General features: G+C 45.8%; 1 protein-coding gene across 1 annotated transcript; it reads right to left on the bottom strand.

Moving 5' to 3' along the window:
• Window positions 1-7,121: 7,121 nt before the first annotated feature.
• Amigo2 (adhesion molecule with Ig like domain 2) lies at window positions 7,122-10,308 on the bottom strand. The gene is made up of 2 exons (XM_028789370.1): window positions 9,993-10,308; window positions 7,122-9,608 (listed from the first exon to the last, which is right to left on the bottom strand). Exon 2 carries the CDS (start codon window positions 9,548-9,550, stop codon window positions 7,991-7,993), a length of 1,560 nt encoding a protein of 519 aa, XP_028645203.1. The 5' UTR covers window positions 9,551-9,608; window positions 9,993-10,308; the 3' UTR covers window positions 7,122-7,990.
• Window positions 10,309-27,013: the final 16,705 nt, after the last annotated feature.

The raw sequence follows: 27,013 nt of genomic DNA, 5'->3' as shown, positions 1-27,013 counted from the left end.
GATCTAGCGGCTATTGAACTAGTGTTCAAGTCTCCCCCTCGTTACCCCAGGTGGCTAAAACAAGGTGTCTGCCAATCACATCCCCGTTTTACCTCCCATTGGCTGTTATAGTCACTAGTAGGCAACTCTCGATCACTTTTGAATCGCTTTAAGTTTATTTGATTATCCTCTGCGTTGGTTAGATTTTGCCAACTTGAGGTAAACCTAGCCGTATCTGGGAAGAGGGAAATTCAATTGAGACGTGTTTACATCAGATTGCCTGTAGGTGGCGCCCTACCCCTGGGCAGGGGGTCCTGGAAGAGCACTGAATCAGCACTGAATCAGAGGGGCCAATTTGTGAGCAGTCATAGTCTCTGCTTCAGTTCCTGCCTTGATTTCCCTCAGTGGGCTTGACATAAGTGAGCCAAATACACGCCCCTCCCCCCAAGTTGGTTTTAGTCAAGTGTTTTATCACAGCAACTGAAACCAAGCGAAGGCACTCTGTACCACAATGCCTTTGAGGACAATATAGTTGCTATACAACACTTACTGCCCATAGCACTGGCGACGCTCAGGAACTTCGTCATTACCAATGTGGAGGCCCTTTGTCCTGTCACCCAAGATACAAAGACGCTATGGACGCTACAAAATTTTCTGAAAATACATTTAGTCCTCAGCCCGAATATTACTACTAATAGAAATTTTTAATAAAGTAAGCTAGCAGTGGAACTTTGAAAATAATCTTTAAATATCTTGAGAAATCCAATTTTAAAATTAGTTTGGGAAATCCCTAAAAAGGTTTGAACTGCCCACACTATTTTCCTGGAAACTTAAAAGAAGTTTCCTACTCTCCCTTAAATAAAATTTTTACTTGAGAAATCATGAATAATTTAAATTTTTCAGAATACTGAAATCAAACCCTTGTTAATTTAAATGTGTTGGTATACAGTTTATAGTGACAAAGCAGAAATTTATTTTGTGTCTTAAGTGATTGCATGGAGAAGTAGAAACCGATTAATGACCCAGGAAACTGGGGAAGCCTGGGTTACCGTGGAGGTTTAAATAAGAATGGTCCCTATAGGCTCCTGTATTTGAATGTTTGGTCCCCAGTTAGTCGAAGAATTTGGGAGGGATTAGAAGGCATAGTCTTCTTGGAAGAGGTATGTCACAGAGGTTTCAAAAGCCCAAGTCATTCCTAGTTAACATTCTCTCTCTCTCTCTCTCTCTCTCTCTCTCTCTCTCTGTGTGTGTGTGTGTGTGTGTGTGTATGTGTGTGTGTGTCTCATCTCTTCCTCTGTCTCTTTCCCTCTCTTTCTGTCTCTCCCTCCCTCCATGTCTGTCTCTTTATCTGTCTCCATGTCTCCTTCTCCCTCCCTCCCCCTCCCTCTCTTCTCTCTTCTCTCTTCCTGTCTCTCTTTCCCTTCCTCTCTTTCTGTTTCTCCCTCATCCATCTTTCTCTGTCTCTCTGTGTCTTTTTCCCTCTGTCTCTCTCGATATCTCTGTCTCTGTGTGTCTCTCTTTCCCTCTTTTTTTCTGTCTCTCCATCTTTCTCTGTCTCTCTCTATCCCTGTGTCTCTCTGTCTCTCTCCCTGTGTCTGTCTCTCTCCTCTCTCTCTGCCTGGAGCTTGTGGGTCACATGTAAGCTCTCAGCAACAACTCCTTCAGGCAATGCCTGCCTGTCACCATGCTTCACATCATGGTGGTCATGGTCTCTGGAACTGTGAGCCCCCCTCTCACTTACACAGTGCCTTGATTACGGCTTGTGTCAGTAACTAAGACAGCCACCTAATCTACACCTTCCTAGGCGGATTCCCAACTTTGCTACTTGTACCGCCATTTGTTTTCAAAATCGTGTCCGCTTTTATTATTAGATATGGCTTCCTCATCATCTTCTCCTCACTTTTCCTGAAGAGCAATTACTTCACATTCTTTGTGTGTGTGTGTGTGTTTGTACACATATGCATTTGTGCTATAAGTCAAAGCTGGGTCTTCCCCAGCTTCTTGTCTGAAACTATCTCTCACTAAACCTGGGAATTCACCAGTCAGGTAGACTGGATGTCCAGGAAGCTCCAGGGATCTGATACCTACCCCCAACACTCCCATCCCTAGCACTGGGAAACAGGTGAAAGCCATCGAGCCAGCTTTTATGTGGGTTCTGGAGATCACACCCCAGGTCCTCATCCTTGTGCAGAAAGCCCTCTGCTGCCTGAGCCGTGTTCCCGGGCCTCCGCCATATTGTTTACTTTTACTGAAAGTGTTCTTATGCCTCATGACTTTCAAAGTCATTTATAGTATGTCTATGTGAGAATATGGACAGTGTTTTGTTTGTCTGTTTAGTGGTTACATGATTTAAAACCAGTTATTGACTGGGTGACCTGGAAAACGTACCTTTTCTGTTGTGAGCTTCTTTCCCCGCTTGATAGACTTCCCATCCGCCCCAGACTGTCGGAATGACAGCAAACCTCTATTCCTTCTCATTGTATGCCTGGTATTCAGTAGGTGCTTGATTCAAGAATCCATTATAAAAGCCAATCTTGCATTCTGAAGTGTCTATTTAACCATTTGATTTAGCCACATCCTTCACTATAAAAGGGCTGCTTTCCCTGTAATCCATCTGCAATGGCCCATAGGTAATGCTCTGGATTATTCAGGATGTATACAAGGGGTGTATTGGTTAGTTTTTATTAATCTGATACACCTAAGAGCTCATCTCAATGAAGGCATTGCCTCCATCAGACTAGCCTGTGGGCATCTCTTGGGGCATTTCCTTGATTGACAACTGATGTAGCCGAACCCAGTCACTGTGGGTGGTCCCACTCCTACATAGGCACCTTGGGATATATAGGAAAACAGGACAAGCAAGCCATGAAGAGCAAGCAAGCCAGTAGGCAGCATTCCTCCATGGTTCCTGCTCAGACTTTCTTCAGGATGCGTCAGGATGCATAAGACATCCCTCCCCAATGTGCCTCTGGTCACATTGTTATCAAGGCAACAGAAAGAAGACTAGGACCCAGAGAAAGGTTATGTGTAACCCATGCCTTACAAAGCCATTCCAGGAAAACACCTGTATGAGTATTTAAAGAGATTATTTTTCAACCATTACTGTGATACAAACAACCTAATGACCTTATATGGCAAACCAATAACCTTCTCCCCACACAGCCCACAATGAGAAATAGAAACACGGACCTGGAGCTGTCCTTGGGCAGGAAGGAGGGAACTGGGAAAAGACCTAGTGGGCTTTAGAAAGAAGAATCTTCTAGTATGTTGGGAAACAGTGACATTTCGGTTCCTCTGTAAGTGGAGCCTGCATTCCGAGTCCGTGGCATATATGCTAACAGCGCTATGAGCTAATCACATCTGAAAGCCTCCGTGCTCATTGTCACAGACCCGATCTGTTGTAGCTGCCTCCAGACTAAAAATAGCCTAAAAACGAAAGAATCGGGGACGTTGCCATACCAAAGTAATTTTAGATTTTATAATTTACAAAAAACACAAGCTCCAGCCAGTGCTTTACTTAGGAGTCCACTTAGAGTCAGCATACCAACATCTTGTTGTTGTTTTTTAATTAGTGTATTTTAGGAGACTAAGAGTTTTCTTTTTTATTAATGAACCCATTAACAAGTACTACTGTATTTTGGCAGGGCCTGGACACATGAATCCTGCTATGGTCCCAGTTAGCATGTGTTTCATCAAATCAGGTAGAATGAGAATCATATGGCAAGAAAAAAAAATTAAATATGATTGGCAGGCTCTGTCCCAAACTTAGAGTTAGATTCTCTGGTTAGGAGAGTGGAAAGCGTTTGTTTATCTTACTTTCCCTGAAGAACCTATGGGGCAGCCTGGTTTTGTGCTCCCTGTTTAGCCTCACAGTAAGTCAGTTGACGATGGAGGGCGACAGGAATCAGCCACTGCCACAAGAAGGATGGTGGTACTGACGATGCAGGCTGGAGCCGGTTCCAACAACACTTAGGAGGATTCCCCAACCACACATCTTCTCAGGTCTGGGACTGAGAGTCGATCTGCCTGTTCCTCTCAAGGTCTACCCTCATAGACGTCATCTGTTCCTTTTTCTAATTAATGTTTTGGGGAGAGAAGTTTATTTGGAAAAGTAAAATACATTTTTCTATGCTTAATCAAGCAAGATTAAAAATTATTGAACTGGGCAGCAGTGAGGGATACTTCAGAAGCCAGGTCTCCATTCTAAAATCTTTTTAGGCCATCCTTACAGGATGTTAGTCTTGAAAGAGTCTTGAAAGTCTTGTTTAAAAATTGTGTGTGTGTGTGTGTGTGTGTGTGCACTTATGTACTTGAGTTCTTGTGTTTGTGTGTGCTTGTGCTTCTGTGTGTACTTATGTGTGCTTGTATTTGCCTACATGTGTGTACTTGTCTACCTTTGTGTGTGCACTTGTCTTGAGTTCTTATGTTTGTGTGCTTGTGTGTATATTTGTGTATCTTTGTGTGCATGTGTGTGCTTGTGTGTATATACTTGTGTATCTGTAATTGTGTGTGCATGTGTGCTTATGTGTTGTGTGCTTGTGTTTGTGCTTCTGTGTGTACTTATGTGTGCTTGTGTGTATTTGTATACTTTTGTGTGTGCTTGTATACTTTTGTGTGTGCACTTGTACTTGTTTGTGTACTTGTGTGTATACTTATGTCTGTGTGTGCTTGTGTGTTCATGTACTTATGTGTGCTTGTATTTGTGTACTTGTGTGTGTGATTTGGGGGGGATGAGTGTATGCATGCCTCATCAGGCCTGTAGAAATCAGAGGACAGCCTTCTCATGCTGGCCTTAGCCGGTGCTGCACCTTGTTGAGTCTCTTCACGATTGTGTTAGTCAGACTTGCTGCCTTCTGGCTCCTAGAGATTCTCCTCTCTCCACCTCCCATCTTGCCACAGAGATGCTCTGGATAACTGACGGTTAGCTGCAGTGTGCAGTTCTTTACCTGGGTTCTGGGGATCCCAACTCAGGTCATTAGGCTTGGCTTTTACCTATGGGATCCCCACCCCTGAAACCCTAAAATGTTTGTCTTAAAATTAGAACTACTGTATATACATATAGAAAAGTGTGGACCTGGAATCTCTATTTCAGTGAAAATGCTCTAAACCCAGGGAAATTTCACATCAGGGCTAGAGAGGTAGTTCAATGGTTAAAGCACCCACTGCTTTTACAGAGGACAAGTTTCCGGTGCCTGAGCCAAGCAGCTTACAACTCCTGTAACTCCAACTCTGGGGGATCCAGCACCTGTGGTCTGCACACACACACACACACACACTCCCCCCTCCCCTGGGTGAGAGGAGAGGAGAAACGAGAAGAGAAGAGAAGAGAAGAGAAGAGAAGAGAAGAGAAGAGAAGAGAAGAGAAGAGAAGAGACAATAAATCATTCGAAAAGAAAAGGAATGGGACGCCTGAGTCTGTCACTTGTCACTTGGTTTTTCCTTGAGTTTCCATCTCTCTCACTGGCTTAAGAGAGCAACCCAGTTGCATAAGTCCAGGTTATTGCTTAGAGGGACAATTATATAAAAGTTTTGCATGAGACAAACTTACAAAGCACACATTAATTTTGTACATATATTTAAAATACATGAGATCAGGTTCCCACTTAAACATTGATATTCCTAGGCACTTAAGAGTCCACACCATGATATTCAGACCCAGGACTTGCCACCATCCTATGTTTGCTCAAAACAAGAGTTTCTGAGTACTAAGGATTTTGTTCTTCTTCTTGTTCCGATTAAAAATACCTTGGTTTCTACCTAAGTCTATCCTGCCCTAACTTGGCATCTGGGCCTGAGAATCATCTATGTTTGAACGTCATTACCACCCCCTCCCAGGACTGCCCCCTAGTTATCTGCCAAGCCAAACACTTATTTCTTAGGGATCTCATCCAGATGAGATGAGGTACAATTTAGGGACCCTCTTCAATTTCGTTGCCAGAGTGGTGCCAGCCCCATCACACCCCAGAGGCAGCACAGCCATGCCCTCCCTCCCTCTCTCGCCTTCGAGGCGGCTGTCATCCTAATTAATCATAGCGTTCCTGAGTCTGAGTTTCTCTAAATATGAAGAAGAAGTGAAGATTGCCCCTGTGGCCATACCAGCTCCATACACCTTCTGATACTTAAATGGCCACCACTGCAATAAAATGTTGGCTGGAACACAGCTCTGAAGGACTCTGTCTATAGGGTGAGGGATTTAAGAAGCAGGGAGAGCATCTTTAACACTGTAATGTCGTTCACAGTCCTGAGCCCCGGTTCTGCAGGTAACTCCCTAGGGAGAGTCCTGAGGGCCACGTGCCCCTTAGCTCCCTGCTGACCAGTCTGCTGTACTGAGAGAGAGCTGTCCCATGTCCACTCTTACCAACCGTGTTGCCAGTAAGCCACCAGTGTCACCGTCAACTCTCCGTCCTCATCTATATCTCTGTAAGGTGCTAGTGTTGACCATACCCAACTTAGCCTAGGAAGACGCCCACCCACTTCTCCTCTGCCTTTGGTCACTCCTGATTCTAATCCTTCTCCATGCCGGTGGATGTTTAAGGTAAGCGTTCTTTCAGACCCCTTATCTTCTCCAGGGAGCATGGTGAGCCTGGGCTCCCCTCACCCCCTCTCCTCCTGTCAGTCATAACCCATGATTCTCTCTGAGCCTCCTCCAGTGAGAGACTATGGTGCTGTGCTACTCAGTCCATCTTAACCCCAGACTCAGTATATGGTAAGGTTAGAAGGCCAGTGAGACTCTGTGCTGAGGTTCCTAGGAAACCAGATTCTAATATGAAAGGAACTTGAAACACCAATGGGTCTGAGCCCCCCATTTCAGTGCCGGAGAGGCACAGGATTATCTCTTGGCAGACAGGAGAATAATCAGGTCCCTCTGACACTCGCTTGTCCTAAAGCCAGAATGTAGGGGTCTCCCAAACCTGGCTGGAATGCAGGCTACCAGAGTAGTCTGTGATGCAGAGTGAAACCCTGACTGGAACACATTAAAGCTGCTCCCTCCCTCTGAAAGGTAAAGTCCTTGCCGTAATGACAAGAACTCCAGACAGGCATTTGCTGCAACGTGGACACCGTGTGAGGGTGCCTCACACAGGCAGCATGAGCTTGTCACGTCAGACAGCTCAGATTGCATCGGTAAACAGGCAACTGAAGCATCAGGTCACAGAGCACATGTATTTACGCTGATTTAAATGTGTGAAACACAGTACATTGGGGTCTCCTCAGTTGTCCATGTAACTTAAGGTTCTACATACACACAGGCAGACGGACCGGCACGAGCCCGCTACGATGAAGGTTTATGGAGTTACTGGGACATTTTGGTATTGACACATATTCTTGGCAACAAACAACGACACCTTGAATGTTTTGGTGGGATCTTTTGTTCCAGAATGTAGCACAGAGATTACAGAGAAGACAGCTAAACAACTATGCCTCTTTGCACTACATGGGATGGGGCATAACCCTGCGGATGTTATAAGTTTGCCTATTCTGGTCTGAAATGATGATTTTGGCTGAAAAACCTCTAGGCTAACTTTATGTTTTATAAATAACCAGTCCTTCCTTCTAGATCTTTTAAAAGGGAAAGAAGCCACTAATTTTTTTTTTTAAAAAAAAAAAAAAAAAAAAAAAAAAGCTCAGCTCAACTTTGGTTCTAGTAAGCCAAAAGATCCTATTTTTAAAAAATGCTAACACATAGCTTTATTTTTTTTTTCCTTCAAGATAACCAAATAAAGAGATAATGGCTGGTCCTATTGCCTTCAAGCCAGCTTTGAAATCCTCAACCATGCGGAAGGCTAAGATGCTGTCACCAGGAACTTAAAAACTCTCAAAATCAACTGCCTCTTTACCCAGCACAAGAAGCAACCAGTGTGCTTTGCCTCACTTCCCGGCAACCATCTTAAAAAGACACCGTTTGGTTTCATCTCAAAAGACAAAACAGTTTCTGCCCTGCTATTAATTCTGTGGACCAAAGTTAAGTAGGGAGAGATTAAATCACAACACCAGACGAACACAGGCACCCAAGTTAAGCGGATGCCACAAAGGGTGTGTCTGAGAACACGGAATTGACTGAGTCTGAGTCAGATTTTGCCCTGGTGGACTTTAAGATGCCCTCGGCTATAACAGTCTCACTGGGGAAAAGCTTCACCTTTCCATTCTGTCCTGCCGCCGTATCCTTCAGGGGCTCCAAAAACACCACTCTTTTACCTGCCCTCCGTTCCTCGGCAGAGGCATCACTAGTGGGGCCGGGACTGAGAATGGACGAATGAGCACTGCTTTGGTTCAGCATGTTTTTCTGTCTCTTGGCTTTACATCGGCATGGGCACGGTGTCAGGTACAGATACAGTAGCACTAGAACTATGCTGGCCACGCAGGCGGCCAGGGTGGTAAAGGCCGTGTTAAACGCCTCGTGGGCGTGGGATCTGTTTATGGTGAAATTGCTTACGTTTATCATGATATCCACGGTCTCATTTAACAGACGCTGCCTGTTCATTGCGATACAAGAATAAACCCCGGCGTCCTCAAAACCGGGGTTCTCTATAACCAGACTTCCGTTATAAAACACACGAAAGTTCCCCGTGTCTTTATCTGGCTCCAGCAGTCTGTTATCGGGGCCCACCCAGATGAAATCAGTATTTCCATTACCAGTCTTGCTGTCACAGTGGACGATCGCCCTTTCCCCAACCTGAGCCTCGTGGATAAAGCCAAGTGCATGGAAAGTGCCGTTGATAACGCTGTATGAACAGTTCAGAAAGCTCTCCTGGAGGAGGAACAGCTGGTGAGAGTGTCTGGAGTCAGACCACAGGCGACAGGTGTAGTCATTCTTAAAATCCATCACAGAACTAAAGTGCCTACGGTACCAAAAGATCAGCAACGAGTACAGAGAACAATCACAGACGAACGGGTTCCCGTGAAGGTAGATGCCTCTCAGCTGTTTCCCCGGCACTAAATTTATATGGTGCAACGGTATGGAAGAGATCCGATTATAAGAAACGTCTAAAAATGTCAGGTCGGCCAGCTTGAACCTCCCGACATACAAATCCATAGGGAACTGCGTGAGCAAGTTCCCACTCAAGTAGAGTTTCTCCAAGTGGGAGAGCCCTCCGAACGCTGCCGGGTCCAGAGAGGAAATGTGGTTGTTGTAAAGCAGAAGCACTTCCAGAACCTTCAGCTCTTGGAACGTGGCACTTTTCACCGACTTCAGCCTGTTGGATGATAAGTCAAGACACTTTAAATTTGGAGTTGTGGAGAAGCTGCCAGCGGAGACGCTGGTGATATTGTTGTGGCGAAGAATCAGGGTGCTCAGCTTGACGAACGACACTGGCATCCAGTCGGCATCCAGCAGTCCGATTCTGTTATAGCTGAGATCCAGTCTTTTAATCAGTCTGAAAAGGTTCCCAGGCACCTTAGACAGGTTCTTGTTGGTGCAGCTGACAATGTCGGTGGCACAGATGCAAGCAGTGGGACACATTCCTGAGGCGCTGGGGCTCACCATCACTGCGATCACCAACAAACACAGCAGCCCTCTGCAACCCGGTCTGACAGCTCCAGGCAGGGTGGGCAGTGTGTGGAACCTTAACGACATTATGGTCGCCTCTGAGTCTCTTGCCAGTCGCTTCTCACCAGCTCAGCTTCTCACCGATCTGAGAACAACATTTAAAACGGGAGAAAAGTACAAGTTAACTGCCACTAGTTAACCCTTTCGAGTTATCCCGTAGTCGCTTTCGTTCCAATTAACTTTTGAAATGGGTTCCATCTCCAACGGGGGCGGGGGGGAGGCTTTTTTAAAAAGAGAACCTGTTAAATGCATTTTTCCTAGATTACTCCAACTCAGTAAGATTTCCAGGCACCTTCTCTCAATGCAACAGTCTCACTATCAAAAACTCAGTTTTGTGTGTGTTTTTGTTTTTAAAGGATGCATTCTGCCTTAACTCCCTCCACCGACACACAAAAAAAATACACAATCGCATCCCATAAACAATTGAACGGAAATACTTAGCCAGCCGTCGGTCTAGCCGACCACTCACAGCGCTGGGAAGCCGCAGCGGCTCGGGAGAGGCCGCCGACGGCGGTGCGCTCGGAAGGTCCGCGCGTCCGCCTGCCGGTTCGCGCCCCGCGCGCTCGCACCTTCCCTCCGGCTCCCGGTGGGCGGCAGCCTCTCAACTTTGGCGAGTTTCGTGGCGGCGGCGCGGGCTCCCCGGCTCTCTCGCTCGGCTGCAGGTACCGCCGGAGCTCGGCCGCGCCGGGAGCGGGGTGGGCGGCGGGGGAAGCCGGCCCGCCGGTGGCGCTCGCAGGCTGCAGGGCCCGGGCTCCCGCGCCCGCCGCCCGCCTTTTATCCCGCGCGCCCGGGGTCGGGAGCGGGCGGGAGGCGGGTCCCCGCGTCCTCGCTCCTCGGGCGCCGCGGCGGGCGGAGCAGGGGGGGCGCAGCCAATCGCAGAGGCGGCCCCGTGCGGGCTCCGCGCCGCCTCTCGGCCGGGTGGGACCGCAGCGAGGCCTGCGACTCTGCACCCCCAGGCCCCGCGCCCCTCGCCCCGCGCCCGCGGGGGAGCCGCCCAGCCCGGTAGGGAGCCGCCCAGGGTGCCGGGGTGCCGCGCGCCGGAGCCCGCGCGCGGTGGCCCGCAGGTGGCACCCCACCCCGATCTCGGAGCCTGGCTTAGGGGCTGGGGCGAGGGGCCTGGCGGGCGCTGTGCACCGGGTGCTTGCTGGGGTCCCCGCCCGGGTTTGGAGGAGGAGGAGGAGGAGGAATGGAGCGAGGGCCGCGGCGCGTTCCCTCCGGCACCACCGGGGCTTTGCGGGGGTGGGGGGTGCGAAGGCGCCGCGGGGACGCCCCCCGGTTCCCTGGGAAAGTTCGAGCCCTTTTCCTAACTCGGAGACCGCGGCCCGAGGCACTGGGCCCAGTTGTAGAAGCAAAGGGGCAGGAAAGAAGGCTTCCGGTTGGAATGCACAGATAAGGGCTTTAGCCTTAAAAAAATAAACAAACAAACAAAAAAAATCCAGAGTCGTGCTGGCGGCTTCGGGGCTAGGATTAATCCGGTAGGGGTGGCTACGCAGAAGGACTTGTTCCCTAGAGGCCGTGCAGCCACCAGGGCTCCAGTAGACCGAGCTAGCATGCCGGGAAGGCACAAGCTGGACAAGGCCATGTGAAAATGAGGTAGAGCTTGAGGCTGGTGGATTTTTCGATTACAAATCCATTTTTGTTTAAGGCTTAAACGATGGGATTTGACTGAGCCAAATGATCCGTTTGGCCGCTGTGTACGGATTAAAAGAAATAAATTACTGGCCCCAAAAATCATGTAGAAGGGATAGGGAGCCAATGAAAGGCAGACAACATTGGGGACACAGTGAGGGCAGAGCACGTGGATACAACTTTAAAGACCAAAATGATTACCCCACCTCCCAGGCACCCTTAAATTTAGCGAAAACTTCCTGAGTGAGTTTTTGGCATGGATCTGATGGACCTGTGTGTTGTGTTCATGTGGACTGGTTCCGCAATAGTTGTGCTATTCAGTGTTTTCAAGGGAAGGCAACTTGGTTCCTGTTAGTTTCACTTTCACTAAAGATTGACTTTTACCACCGGCGTCCAGCCTAGTGTGCTCCAAGGGCGCATTCTTCACTTCCCCGGAGAAATAGGTTAAGATTTTCTGTCAGACCACACCCCCTGGCTTAGCGGTCATAGTCACAAAGCAGAATGGTCACCTAGAAATGGAATCAGGTAATCAAAGGAATACTATTTAAATGACCGGTAATTGACTAGGCTTTGCAGTGTTTGTACTAGCATTCTAATGGAAGGAAATCAGGAAGGCTGTTAAACCCGTGCTTATCACAAAATGATCTAAAATGGGTATTTTTAAGAAACAGAGAGTGGAAGTTGTGCTAAACCTGGAAGCAACTCGCAGGAGTATCTCGATATCACTCCCACAGCATAAACCAGCTGTACACAGACTCACAGGGAGGTCTGTTGGAGACCAGATCTCTGGACTCCCACATATGTCAAAGGCAAGGGTAGCCTGAAAGGTGTGTATCTCCTAGCATGCAGACAAGAAAGCTGACTTTAATAATAGCAAAAGGGACAGCCTTACTTTGCAGAAGATAATGTTTTTTTATTTTTCAGGTTTATTTGCTAACCTTTATCACCTAATGGATCCCCACCGCATTCGTCCATTTTCAGTTGCTATAACAAAATACCTAAACGGGGTGCCTTTTTTCAAAGAAGTGTCGTTGAGCCCACAGTTACAGAGGCTGGCTGTCCAGGGTCATGCCTCTTGCTCAGTCCTACCTTTAGAGGAGAACCCCATGGTACTCACAGCACGGTAGATGGTAGACAGGCAAGAGAGGGAGCGAGCACAGAGAGGCACAGCATGCCAGAGAGGTTCGAGCGATGTATTTGTTCTTTTTATAACAACTTTAGCACCTGTGTTCCCTTGAGACATTCATTAATCCCATCCATGGGTGAGCCTCTGAATCAATGGCTCGACATTAGACCCCACCTCCTGGAAGCTTCACGCCCTAATAGGGTCACGTATGGTCAGTCTTCTATCAAGTGGGTTTTGGGAGGGACACTCTCAAATCATATTCAAACCATAGCACTCTGTCTCTACTATAAGGAAAATCCCGTGAAGGCAGCGGTTTCCTCTGTCACGGTCACAACTGACACCTGGTTGGCATTCGGAAACATTTTGATGGATGAAACCAACTAACTGGATGCCTATTCCGGATGGTGATGGTCTCAGTCTGCTGGCTCTTGTCCTTAACACTTTATAAAGCTTGCCTGAAAGCAGGGGACCCTGACAAAGTCAGAGTCCTGGATCCAGCCACACCTGAAAGCCACCAAGTGCTGTCATTTAACTGTATTCTCTACGGTTCCCTCTTTGTTCTGGGTACACTGTTCTGCGTTGTGCTTTTATCCCTTGTGACTGTCCTAGTCTTGATGCATTCAGCGGAGGTGTGAGCTGTCTGCCTGTTCCTCAAGTGTCAGACTGAGCCGTGCTTGCATACCGTAGCTCGCTCATTGTTCACGGAACCCCACAGCACGATACTGTCCCATAACCCGGATGATAAACAGCTGCACTCCAAATTGTTTGAAAGTGGAATGTGTTGAAATGGTCTCGAGGCTCCACTTGAAGAGTTTTAAGTTGGACAGAACAGAGAAGCTTCTTCCTCCAACTTGGAATGAGTACCAAGACAGATGGCCGAGTGCCGTCTTGGGCTTTAAAATAGGGACAGATGGATGGTCCTCTGGTCTCGTCCACGTGGTGTTTTCTCCTGGTATTTTTGACGGTTTGATGATGACTCCAGTGGATAGTAGGAAGTGGCTTCAGTATATGGTTTGATTTTGAATCTAGTGTGCTGAGATGGGCGTGGTCGTGGTGCACCTTTCTGGCCTTGGAAGGCTCTCCTGTCTGGAGGCGGTAATTGAGATCTTGGGTTCTAGCTCTGTGGTTTCCAATTGCTCGGGTTATATTTAAAAACTTGAAGAATTAGAGGTCAAAGGCAAGGGACGATTGACTATAGCAGTAGGGTATTGGCCTTCTCTAGGGAAACAGAACTGATCTGTATATGAAGAGGGGACTTACCAGCTTGGCTTATGCTGCTGTCTTAGTACCACCATTAGCTGTCTTCACACAGGGGATGATGAGGACCTGGTAGCTGTGCAGTCTGTGAGGTTGGATGCCTCAGCTGACCCAGCCTGCCTCTGAAGGCTTAGAGCATTTCCTGTTAGACCAGTCTGCAGTCCATTGTTGGAAGCCTGAAGATGTTGGATTCTAGTATTAACAGAGGAATAAATACAGCGGTGCTGGCAGCTGTGGAGTAGATGGCCTTGCCAGTGAGAGCAAGGGCCAGTAGGCAAAAAGCAAAGCTTTCTTCTGTGCTACCATGGGGAGGTGTTGCCCACATCCAGGCTGGATCTTCTCATCTCAAAAAACCTGAAGGAGAAAAATCCCTCACGGGTTTGCCCAGCATGCTCGCCTTTTAGGTGATTCCAGATTCAGTTTATTTGACAAGCAAGATTAACCATAACCAGTAACCGCTTTTTGCTAATACTAACATACATTCAGTGGGGCTTTCTAGCCTGTGTGGGGTTTTCATGTTCTTTATTTCTTTTGAGTCTAGCAAGTTTTCTGTGACCCACTGAAATCAATCAGTCTCTTTCTCTCTCCCCCATCCCATCTGTGTGTGTGTGTGTGTGTGTGTGTGTTTACACATTGCCAGGTTGTACTCATAATAACGGACTGTGAAAAGGAATGTCCTTAGGAGTGAATTTTCTTATATTAGGTACGGGATATTTAGGAGTTAGAGCACCGGGCACTAAGGGTCACACAGATGAGTCAGTGACTCTACTTTGGGTTCTTGTCTCACAAGCTCAAGAAAGAAAATCACAGACAAGAAGGGAAACTCTAAGGAGGGAGCTTTTTATTACAGAGATACAGCTTGAAGGAGATTAAAGATCTGTTGTGGAAAGCGGAGCTTGGGAGAGGTTCCAAGGGAGGGGGAACCCTCCAAACTGTTTGTCTAGGGCCTTTTTATAGGCTGGCAGGAACTAAAGAAAGACGGAAGACGTTTCTGTTATGATTGGTTTATTCTCTGAGCTCATCACAATGAGACCCAATGAGTGAGCCAATGGAGACCCACACTCTGTGCGTGCCCAACAGGGAGATGCTTACAGGCTGCACACCTGATGCTCTCTCAGTTAGGGGCGTGGTTGCACATCGAAGCCCCCTCTTCCTCTTTGGCTCGTTTGTTTGATGTTGACCTTGACTATCTGTTGGCAGTTCGCCCTGACTGCTGCTGGTGCTTGGACCCTGGTGGGGGCTGCTAGCCGTTACGTATTCTGTTCTCTCTTTTTGTTCTCCTGCTTCCGTGATCAACTGGCGGTTTTGCCATGGTGGGAGCTAACTACTCTCATAGCTACAAAGACAAAACTGCTGTTTTCCTTGGTTACGTCATACCTAGTGCCCCTTCTACAGGGTGTGCCCTTTCTGGAACAGTGGAGGCTTCTTAGAAACTTTTTATTTTTTAAACCCACAATGAAGCCTGTTATAACTGGCCAAGTTAGAAATAAGAATATTCGGGAGACAATAGTGCCTTGCTCACATTCCTCCAAGAAGAGGGTCTTTGGGGGAGCCAGCTCGCCTACCAGAACTGGCTCAGAGCCCCTCCTTCCTCTCATCTGGTCAGCATGGTTGGCTAGTACCTCTGATATCCTTTTTATCCCTAACCTTTATTTCACTGCTACAATAGGGTTTTTTTTTCTAAAGTGTTGACCCAAGGGAAATGGGTGGCTTTGCCCGACAGTAGTAGTGCACCCACTTTTAGCAGCTTTTCCTTGTCTTGGCCGGCCCCTGCTGGTTTGTGTACATTGTCTAGTGTCTGCTAGGGCGGCAGCACCCTGTCTCATGACTCTTACTATTGGAGATGTATTTTTAGGGAAAACTCAGCTCGAATGCCATGGTTTAGTGGAAGCACCCTCTGCTTGCTTGGAAATGGCACAGGGACCACATCCCCTGCCCAGGGAGAGCCCCGGTGGTCATCTCTGAAGCAGTGTCCACTTCCTGGGTTTTCTCTTTGGTCCAGGTTGTTGTTTGTAGTCAGTGAAGAGAAAAGTCGACATTTTTAACATTTTAACTGTACAATTTAGCTTGTCCTGAATTGTAAGATCATATTTTAGTATGCTTCCAGCGGTACGCACCAGGCATCACTAAGCCAATGGACATTAAGTAGTTTGTACCTGTTCCTCTCTTTTGAAGATTGGATGTGAAATGTCTCCCGAAAGGCTCGTGTGTTTGAACAGCTGGTCCCCTGCTTGGTATAGGCCTTGAAGTGAGGTTTAGCTGGAGGAAGTGCTTACTGAAGGGGCACTCCTGCCACGGTGTCTTCCCAACAGGATGGCGTGTGCAGCCTTGAACTGTAAGCCAAGGAACTCCTCTCTTGAGTTACTTCCTGTAAGGCATTTCTTCACACAACAAGAAAAGTAGCTACTATACCCTTCCCAGCCCTTTCAAGCTCTGTCTCACATCCTGTCCCTGGGAATTTGCCTTTTCCAGCCAGGTGCATAACAGGGTTCTTGCAGTGTGTAGCCTTTGGTGTATAATGTTGCTCATTTACCCTTTTCAAAGTTTGGGTGGCGCTGGAACCAGCCTGTTGAAGTCCCTGCATAGTTGGTTTAGCTGTATTAGACATAAAACAGGGAGTGGGTACAGTCCCATTTGTGGAGAGTTTTGAACTCTGAAAGTCTGAGACGGCAGGGTGGTCATAGAACTCCACTATTGCCGTGAGGTTGACGATCAAGTCTTTGGCAGATTTCCCATAACTTGCCTGGAATCCCCAAGGATTAAATGGGGATACACCAAACACTGTTCTCTTTAGGTACTTCATCCTGAGTCTTGGGTAGTAGTATGTCTGTCGTCTGTTGCTCAAGCCTGGGACACTGACTGTAAACAGCAGGTACTGAGTAATCGGAATGGGTCACATGATCCTTGCTACTGCAGTGAGTACATAGCCTCTTCAGTCTCTGGAGTAGTTGGTGTCTGTCTCTTGCTCCTCCATCAGAGGCAATTATAAGGCGGTTATTTACAGTTGACAGATTGTTTTATCAAGTATGTGATTTTTTAAAATCATTTATTTGGTGAGTTAGTTGAGGTTTTTGGTTTTTCATGATTTTGTTTTTTGAGACAAGGTCTTAGGTATGTCACTCAGGCTGGTGGGGATCTCACTGTGTAGCCCACACAGACCCCAAACTCCAGATCCTCCTGCCTCAGCCTTCTGAGTGTTGGGGGTACAGGTGTGTCAGCAGACTTGGCTTAGGTATTGAGCTGTGGCTGGATATCACATGCCTATGACAGCACCTTTTCTAATAGAAAACTTGAGGCATGTTCTTAGTGTGGCAGGCGTGTAGGTAAACAATATCCATGTGCACACAGCTGTTGTCACACTCGCTTATTGCCTCTTCGACTTCGGGTTGTGACCTTGGGAGAGTAGCCAGATGTCAGGGTTGGTGTCTGAACATTCAAAAGCCAAAAGTTAATTCAGAATTAGAGGGAATCCGAGGAGTGTCTGGCAGGGTTCACCTGTGTTACATTATGTGACGTCACTGCAGCCTTTGATCTGAACACATAGCATGAACGCTTCTGCTGTCATGCTGTGCAGCACCCATGAAAGCTGCCGGAAACACCCCAGCTTAGACCCAGTGCTATCAATCACAGTGTTTTTACTGCATATACAAGACTTTCTGCTTATATAGAAACATAATGGTCTAGTTATGAAAAATAAAAGCATTTAATATTCCCCTACTATGGTTCCCCAGCACACAGATACTGAAGTAGTATGTTTGGATTATGTCCTGTTAGTTTGTTTTTAAATATTATTGTTTGAATGGCAGGCTGGCGTTTCATTAAAAAGAATCATTAAGCAAAAATCGACTTCAGATTAGGATAGAATTTCTAAAAATAGCCAAAACACACTTTTGCCATTTTGTGTTACGTATTTATGTAGAGTTTTTATCATCATTGGTGATTATAAAATCAAAATATCAATCAATTAAAAAAAATTGATAGTGCTCTGTAACCGTGTCCTTTAGTGTCAAATAATTGCCATGGTTTACAGATTCAATGATTGTTTAAATTGTGTGTGTGTGTGTGTGTGTGTGTATGATCATGAATGTACATACACAGGCAAGATCAAGTACCTCCAAAGGTCAGAAGAGGGCATTGGATTCCCTGATGGAGTTACAGGTAGTTGTGAGCCATCTAGTCTGAGCACTGAGAACTGATCACTGGTCTCTGCCAGAAGATCACCTAGTTTTTACCAATGAGCCATCCCTCCAGCCCCCTTCTGTAAAAATAACCACCACCTTTATCTCATTGCAATGCAAGTTTGTTTTCATCTCCAATAAATAGTAAAATATATACCAAAAATTGTGTTAAAATCAAAGTTTTATTCCAGCACGTTTTCAGTTTGTATAGCATATATATATATATATATATATATATATATATATATATATTCTTGTAAAAATTTATTGGGTAATAATGGGTCATGAGTAGAAAAGCTTGAGAAGCCCTGCTATATTGTTATCTAAAATAATATGGAAGGGTACTATTTGAAGACATTAAAATTACAAAATGGTACAATTATGATTCTTGTAATATATATATGAATTATAGATTATGTATATATTACGTGAACAAATTATATTTCTACATCACCCGTGGGTTTTAAAATACCCCCTTTCTTTCCTTATCTCTATGTTCTAGTATTCTACAATATTTTATGATGAGAAAAACACAACAGAGAGCTCTAGCTGGTTAGAGTTTCTGGTTAGTCGGGATTATCATTTACTAAACACCACTTCAGTTTCAGAGAGCCAGGTCCTCCTGTACCTCTTAAGCAGGCAGTGAAGTAACCCCTAAGTGGGGCGGGATCCTGTGTTAGCATTGCAGTTGTTCATCATTTACTAAGCACCTAAGTGCCGGGCACCGTTAGAGGACTACAGTGCTGTGTAAAGGACCAGGCAGCCGCCAAGCCAGCGCCATGCAAATGAGGCACACAATGGAAACAGACTTCCTGCCTTCCCAGCTCCAGGTCAGGACTCAATGTCTTTTGTTGAATTTCACTGCAGAACACTGCAAGTCCTGCCTCTGAGATGATCACATGCTTCCCTGCCCACACCACCATTTGGTTCTCGCTAAGAAATGAGAATAATAGTAATCAAGGACCTTTCCCCTACTCGTGAAAATGCTGTGTGCTGCCTGCACAAAGACTGGAGGGTGGAGGAGAAGTGGGATCAGAATTGCCGTTCATAATCTCGCTGGCAAATTAAAGTTTCTGCTCAATGAATAAGTCCACTGAGTGAGAAACAAGTCAGTAAAATGATTTTCTTCTTTGTCGCAGTTATGCGTTGTTAGAAACAAACCTCCCGCTTTCTGCTACCACCCTCCTGCTCCCCACCTCTCTCCAACTTCCCTCCCCCATTCCTCCCCATCCAGATCCTCCCCTTCCGGTTCCTCCCCTTCCGGTTCCTCCCCTTCCGGATCCTCCCCTTCCGGATCCTCCCCTTCCAGATCCTCCCCCTTCCTGTTCCTTCCCTTCCTGTTTCTCCCCCTCCTGCTCCCCACCTCCTGCACCTACCCCCTCCTCCTCTTCCTTCTGCTCCTCCTCTTCCTCCTTCTGCTCCTCCTCTTCCTTCTCCTTTTGTTGCTATGCAACCCAGCCTGGCTTCAAACCAGCTATCTCCCTGCCTCTGCCTTCCAAATGCTGAATTTATAGGAGTGCGTATAAATATATATTTATAAAAATAAAAATACGCCCATTTTCTTTCCTATTCCAAATTCAGCCTTAGGGATGAAATACATAGGTAAGAATTTGCTTCTGAAAACCTGTGGGGCTGAGGACATGGCTTAGTGGGTATAGAGTTTACTGTTCAGGCATGAGGACATGACTTCAAATGTGCACAACCCACATACAAAACCAGACCCACACGCCTGTAACCCTATCACTCTCTGGAGACAGGTGGATCCCAGGGGCTCACAGACTACTAAGTCTAGGTGAAACTACAAGCTCTGGACTCAGTCAGAGAGCCTGTCTCAAAAAATGAAAGTAGAGAGCTATTAAAGATATTTGGTATCAACCTCTTGTCCCACAGACGTATGCATGGGTAAACACCCTGCAAACTTATGCACACACACATAAACACAGCATGCACACAACAAAAAAAAAATATACAATTTTGAAAAAAATCAAGTGTGCCAAAACAATGTTTGTACTTATTATGATTATCTCTTAGGGTCTAGGGCATAAATTGTAGGGGTCTGATTTTCATTTTTTGAATTACTAGCCTGGAGGGAATCATCTAATTGAATTCCTAAATGCTATTATATCGTCAAAACTGGAGTCAACACTGTCATTCCGATACACGCTGATAACATTTAAAAGTCCCAGGTTTGAGAATTTCCTGAAGCATTAATTACCATAGTTTTATAAAGGCAAATGTGATTATTCAAAGTAACATCTAGTTTGAAGCAAACATCACTCACCCGCTAACCGTAACACAAATGAAACAAGACAGCATTGAGGGAGAAAAAGAGAAACCTTCCTGTTACGCGGCCAGCGGTCATGACCACAGTGCTCCGTCGGCTACTTTCAGCAAACACAGGCTTCTGTGTTGGGTGCTCCATGGATAATTTGCTGCGGGACTCTGACCTTTCCGTTTGTGGTAGTGAAGTGTAACATCACAATCCTCAGGAGGAGGACTTCCGGAAAGATCACAGGAAGTGGCCCTAGCAAGTGCACATAGTCTAGACAGACAATACTTCACCACACTCTGGACTATGCGTCCCACTGAACTGCTACAAGGACCCTAGGAAGTGACTGTTACCCCCTCCCCCGCCCATTTCCTAACATGAGCTAACCGGGCTTAGTTAGTAAACGGACCCAAGATCAGAGGTAGAGCCCGCTCCCTTACCCTGGCCTTTCTTACTCCTGTTGCAAGCTTAACCATTATCGCTAATGTTTCCCATTTAGGGAGTAGCAGGGCCAGCCATGATTTAAATTCCATTCAGCAAATACTGTTAGTCCTGGCCACACTCCCAGAACTATAATGTGGTTCCTCTCTTCTAGGAATCTGTATTGTGGTTAGTAATAAATATTAGCAGTGACGCAGTACAGAGAACGTGACTCCGAGCCGGAGGTGACCCGCTGCCGAAATGCTCTCCCCAGAAAGAGGCAGAGCCTTAGTTCTTGCTCGTTTGGTTGACAAAATACTCGATTCAACAAAGTGAAGTGTATCTAAGTTAAAACATAATTTGGGATAAACTAGTTAGTAACCAGAAGTGAACAATGGTTTCAGGACTAAGTGACCATGTAGGGCACAGCGACCCATGCTTGTAATTCCGATTCTTGGGAGGTGGACCCAAGAGAGTCAGTTGTTGAAGACTAGCCTTGGTTATGTAGCAGGTTTAGGCTTCATAAGACACTGCCTCAGAATCAGTTGACAACACAAGGAATCGAGCAGGTGTAAGATTTCTCTTCTCCAGGACATTAACCACAAAGATTTATAAGCAAAGGAAGATATATCTCATAGTCTGAAAACATCTTGCAATTAAGTGCCAAATGGCAGGGTATAGAAATAGAGTAATAGGGTAAAATGGACCGTTGAGTCAGATCCCTGGATTTGGGTCCCACATGCTCTGTTTCTTGGCTCTCTGATCTTTAGTAAGAAGTCAGCCTTCCAGATTCCAGCCTTCCGGTGTGACGTAACCGAGAGGCAATTTGGCTTTGCCAGGTTGAGACAGGTGAATAGGGCTCTGAGATTTATAAGACTGTAAAAGGGTATCTGTCTGATTGCCTTTGGCCTTAGCTGTGGTTTGATATAGCACAGATGTTTAATAAATGTTTGTTGAACCTAATGGCAAGGTTTATGTACAAAATAAATGGAGCTGGAGAGGTGGCTCACCACAGAATGTTTATGCCAATTATGCGGCTCCCTTGAGCCCTGTTCTGCTCGAGTACAGCAAGTTCTAGTCGCTCAGCTCACCTTGCTCGCTCTGTGCTGCTGCAGATGATAGCAGTCAGCTGGTGTACCCACCCGGGCTTCTCAGAGCCCCTGGGGACTGATGAGGGTGAGTTCTTTGGTGGAGGCCTTTAGTTAGGAGTAAGGAGGGGTCATCTCATGTTCAATGGAAAACACCTAAAGGGCACTATAGAAAAATCAAAGTAAAGCAAACAAACAAAAAACAATCACCTTGGAGAAGAAGAGTTTTGTCATGCCGCCCCTTGCCTCCTACACTGCGCTGGACAGTCGTGGTAGGAGTAGGCGTGGGTTTTCTGAGCAGAAGCAGACGGGTTGAGTCTTGGCTTCTTGGCTGTTGAGTCAGTGTGTGGTCTATATGTTCCCCAGCTTTGCATTATGGTCCAGGTGGGGCCAGGTCAGAAGCATCAGCATGGCTCCTCCCTGCAAAACTAGAAGCTTCATATTTTGGGCGTCTTTCATCCATGGAGAATGATGTAAAATAGAACCCGCCGGATATCTATCTATTCATTTATAGCAAGAGTTCACTGGATCAGAGCTCAATTTTGGGCTGGCTGTACTTCATGCCTGAAAGAAAGCCGTGAGAAACCAAAGTTGGAGACATGAATGTGTTTGTTGGGTGTGAAATAGAAGTGTTTGGTATGTTTAATATGTAGCGGTATTGTTGTGCCGGTAAGGGTTCGTGAACCCCAAAAGACCACCAAGGAGCCGTTTCTGATGTAATCGCCTTAGGGTTTCTTTATTACAAACTTGAGTTTGGGCTTACCGCCAACCCACAGGAATGTTTTTGGTGAGGCAGCCCAAACTCTCATCGGGACAAAGTTTTATAGGAAGTGGAAGTAAGTGAAGGGAGGTCCAGCCTGGCAAGTATCTAACTAAATGGCTATCGTAAGCCAACAGGTGGGTGCTCTGAAGCAAGACCGTATACAATCATGAATCATGAACGGTCTGGAAGTACATCTGAAACAATCAGACTAATCTTTGATTAACCATTGCTAGGAAGTAACTCTGGCCAAGGACAAGCCTAGGTGAGAGCAGCTTGGGTGTAGCTGCAGGTTCTCAGGGTTTTTTTTTTCCTTTTAAGATGGAGGCCGGTTCCAAGATGGTGTAGGTTTGGCCTCTCAGTATCAAGCTATTATAATCTTAATGACACAAGAGAGATCCCACAGGTAATGGCTGAAGTCTTTTACATGTATTGAGACAGAGTCTCTGGTTTTAAACTAGTGAACTTCCTGTTACATCCTCCCACGTGTTAAGAAGTGCAAGCACATATTAACTCCTAGTTTTCAGTAAACTAGGTTCAGCAGCAGCAGCAGGTTGTGGTGATGGATTCTCGGTTGGTTGGTTAGTTGGTTGGTCAAGCAGGGTCTTGTGTATCCCAGCCTTGAGCTCAATATGTAAGCAAAAATGCTGTTGAACATCTGAGCCTCCTGTTTCTGCTTCTCACGTGCTGAATTTACAGGAGTAAGCCACCACTCCCTGTTATGCAGGGCTGTTTTCATGCCTGCTAGGCAAGGGTACCAACAGAGCTCCACCCTCACCCCCAGTGAACCCTATTACACAAGAAATACAATAGCCTCTGATTCTGCCCTACCAGAAACCATCGCTGTTGCTCTCTGGACTGATCTTTCGCCTTTTCCCTGGTCAATACATGAGCAGAGGAGGAAGAGCCTTGCTGTAAATTAGGTAGACTCGTGACGAGGAAGAGGCACACGGATAAAGAACAGAGAATTTGTGTCAGAGAAACTGTCAGAGAGCTGAGGAGCTACCTCAAGAGATAAAGGCTCAGAATTTAAGTCAGGAGAAGCAGGCATTTTCCAGAGCCTCGATTGAATGTCCAGCTGGCTTGATAGGGGAAGAGACAGGCAGTCGACCGGACTCACGGAACAGGGTGAGCAGGGGAGCCACATGCCTACAAAGGTGGCCCATACACAGGGCTTCTACCAGCTCAGATGTCCACTGGGTTTTCTTGCAGCCACCAACCTCCAGTGTCAGAGCCCCCTGACTTGTCACAATGCAGATAGCTTTATACCGTATGTTAGTAGAGTCTGACGCTTTCTGTCTGCTTTGGTGCTAAACTTACTCAAGAGCTTCATCTGTAGTTTTGGCTTTGTGGTTAGCTGTAGATCTGTATAGTCCATTGTGTGGCAATATCACAATGTCTTTAACCATTTCATCAACAGAGGTATTTGGGTAGTGTGTGTGTGTTTGTGTGTGTGTGTTTAAGTGTGGTTTTGTGTGTATATGCAGGTATAAGTGTGTATTTTGTGTGTCTTTGTGTATATGCATGTGTTTGTGTGTAAGTGTGGTATGTGTTGTTTGTGTGTAGGTGTATATGTGTGTGTATAAGTATGTTTTGTGTGTGTGTGTGTATTTTTGTGTGTCTCCGTGTATATGTACTGTTTGTAAGTGTGGTATAAGTGTCGTTTGTGTATAGTTGTGTATGTGTGTATAAGTATGTTTTTTTGTGTGTGTATTTTTGTGTGTCTGTGTGTATATGTATGTGTTTGTGTGTGTATAAGTGTGGTTTGTGTGTAGGTGTGTATGTGTGTGTTTAAGTATGTTTTTGTGTGTATAAGTGTGTATTTTTGTGTGTCTGTGTGTATATATGTGTGTGTGTTTGTATATGAGTTTGTGTGTATGTGTATATATGTGTATTATGTGTGTGTGTATACATGTGTTTGTGTGTATATACATGTATATGCAGCCCAGAAGGCAATCAATGTCAGGTGTCTTTCTCAATTTCTCTCCACTTTAATTTTGGGCACAGAACTGCTTGCTGCACCTGGAGCTCACTGATTAACTAGTCAGTGTGCAAGCGAGCCCCAGGGATATTCCCCGTCTCCACCTCCCCAGGGCTGGGGTGATAGACACACACACACACACACACACACACACGCTGCCCAGCACTCTCACAGGCTGAAGGTGGAATTCACTTCTTCATGCTCACATGCCAAGCACTTTGATCCCAAGTCGGCTTTCAGCTTTCAGCTTGTTCCACTTGAATTTGCTAAACATGCACATTTTTTTTGTTTGATGGTGTGTTTGTTTGTTTGTTTGTGACAGAATCTCTTATAGCCCAGACTAGACTTAAAGTCACTTTGTAGCAGAGGTTGACCTTAAAGTAATAGGACTACAGACATATCTAATCCCATAGTTTCTTTTGAGTACATACCTGGGATGGATTTGCCGGGTGAGAGGTTACAGTCATGTTCAGGACTAGTAACTACCAGCCTCCCAAAGTGGTTCTGCCAGTTTATCCCCCCCAACAAGGAATGTGTGGGAACCCATAGTCTTGACAGCCTCTGCCAACGCTGGGTATCACTTTTCATCCTTTATTAGTATGGCTTCACTGTGGCTCTGATATGCTCAAGACTCCCGTGGCCTCGATCACTTTAGGGGAAGAGAAGTTCTTAGCTTTAATAGAACTGACTTTATCCCATTGTTTCTTTTGTGGTTAGTTGGTTTTTCTATTTCGCATTTGAGGGCAGTTTGCTCCAAGCTCCTGGAGGGGTTTGCCTCTGAAGGCTCCAGGTTTGCCTTTATGTTGTAGAAAATATTTAAAATCCCGGGCCAGGGTTTCTACCCCGCCGTTGGTTATTGAGGTCACAGATGAAAGACACACTCACAGCCTTTATATTTACAATAATCCCTAATCAGCCCAATAACTGGGCAGCTGCCTACCCTCCGTGTTGTTAGAATCTGCTTTCCTATCGATAACCCCGAGTTATTACTATTTGCTATACCATTTAGGCTGCCCTCAACTCAAATTCGGTAGCCCTTGGGGCCACGCTCTCTTGACCCTTAACCCATGGCAGCCTCTCCTTCTCCCCCTCCTACACGGTCTTCTCTACCTTGTGGTCTCTCTTCTCAAGCCTAAGAAAACTAACCCCCCCCCCCCCCCCCCCCCCCGCCTATGTCTCTTCTGCCCAGCTATTGGCTAGTAGCATCTTTATTCACCAATCAGAATTAACCTGGGGGGCGGGGCCATAGGGGCTACTTGCAGACTCCAGGTCTAGGGGGCCTGCACTTAGTATTAGAAAAGACAGTAAAAGACAAAACCTCAACGTCCAGGGTTGCCTCTGAAGGCTTCGCTATTTCACCTCTCCGTTCATTTCTGAGAGCCACCGGGAGTGGGCTTTTGTGTGTAGCAACAAGAAGTGCTTTTTTTTCTCCATACACCTTTCCTACTGAGTTAAAAGGGTCACTTTCCTGTAGGTCATGTGATGGTAGATATGCGGGCTACGGTTGGACTACTCCCTCCTCCATTGGACACACACAGTTCCAGGACCCACAGACTCCTGTTTGCTTATCAGTAGCTTGCCACCCGTGCTGTGAACCCCATAACTGTCCTTCTAGAACACCTTGCCTCTTCGAGCCCTTCATAGTTATATGCTAATTTTAGAAAGTTTTGTCAATTTCTAAGAACAAATAAGCCAGCAGGCATCTTGGGTTTTGATCAGGGCCCTTCCTGAAAGTGTCCGTTAGTTTGGAACTGCTGACAATACACTTCTCACATAACGTGTGTGCTTCTGTTTATTGGACTCTGTAGGTTTTTTTTTTCTCAGCAGTATCATATACTTTTCTAATTTCTAGTAAACCAGGAGCCGAAGTTTCTCATGTGCTTCTCAGCTTTGGGGTGTCTGCAAGGCTTTCCTCCTGTTTGTTCTTGGGTGAACTGATTTTGAACTGTAGACCGTCCTGACATACGTAGGCTGAACTAAACTCACGTTGGTTTCCTAATGCTTTATTGACACATTCTTAAAATGTTTCTGAACGAAAAGTAGAATTTTTTTCTCATAAAGCTGATCCCAGTTTTTAAATCGCATTGTGTTATTTTAACACTTTGGAAATGTCTAAGAGGCTTTAATTTTCTTGAAGAACTGTAGGGTTCAGGTATTGATTCTGCTCAAAATGTTTGGAAGGACAGCTATCCTGGCCTGGATTTTCTTTAGAGAGAAATTTCTCTTTAATTATATACTACATTTAAATTTTTTACATCTATTTTCATCATCATTGTTACTTTTATTATTATTATTATTATTATTATTAATAGTACATGTATGTGTGCACAGCACATAGGTAGAGTCTAAGGACAACCTGGAAGAGTCAGTTCTCTCCTTCCAGCATGGTAGTCCCAGCGATTGGTTTGGTTTGCTTGTTTGGTGACAAGTGGCTTCACCCACTGAGCCACCTCACTGACCCTACGGCTCATTTATAGTACATTACTGAAACACTCGTATTTTCTGCCTGCTTCTGTCAGCTTTGGTAAGCTTGAGTTTTGGATTGGCCATTTTATCCACAGTATCAAATTCCTCTGCATAAAGTTATTTTTTCCTCTCATCATCCTTTTTGTATTTGTGTGATCCACAGTGAGATTGTCCTTTTCATTGCTCTCTACCTGCATTAGTCAGAGTTCCTAGAGGAACAGAAATAATAGGAATATATATATATATACATGTATATATATATATGTATCATATACATATACGTGTGTGTATTTCATGTATATAAGATTATAAATGG

This window comes from Grammomys surdaster, unplaced genomic scaffold (assembly GCF_004785775.1).
Source record: "Grammomys surdaster isolate TR1022 unplaced genomic scaffold, NIH_TR_1.0 125818, whole genome shotgun sequence".
NCBI lineage: Eukaryota > Metazoa > Chordata > Mammalia > Rodentia > Muridae > Grammomys > Grammomys surdaster.
This window is presented reverse-complemented; position numbering and strand designations above follow the sequence as displayed.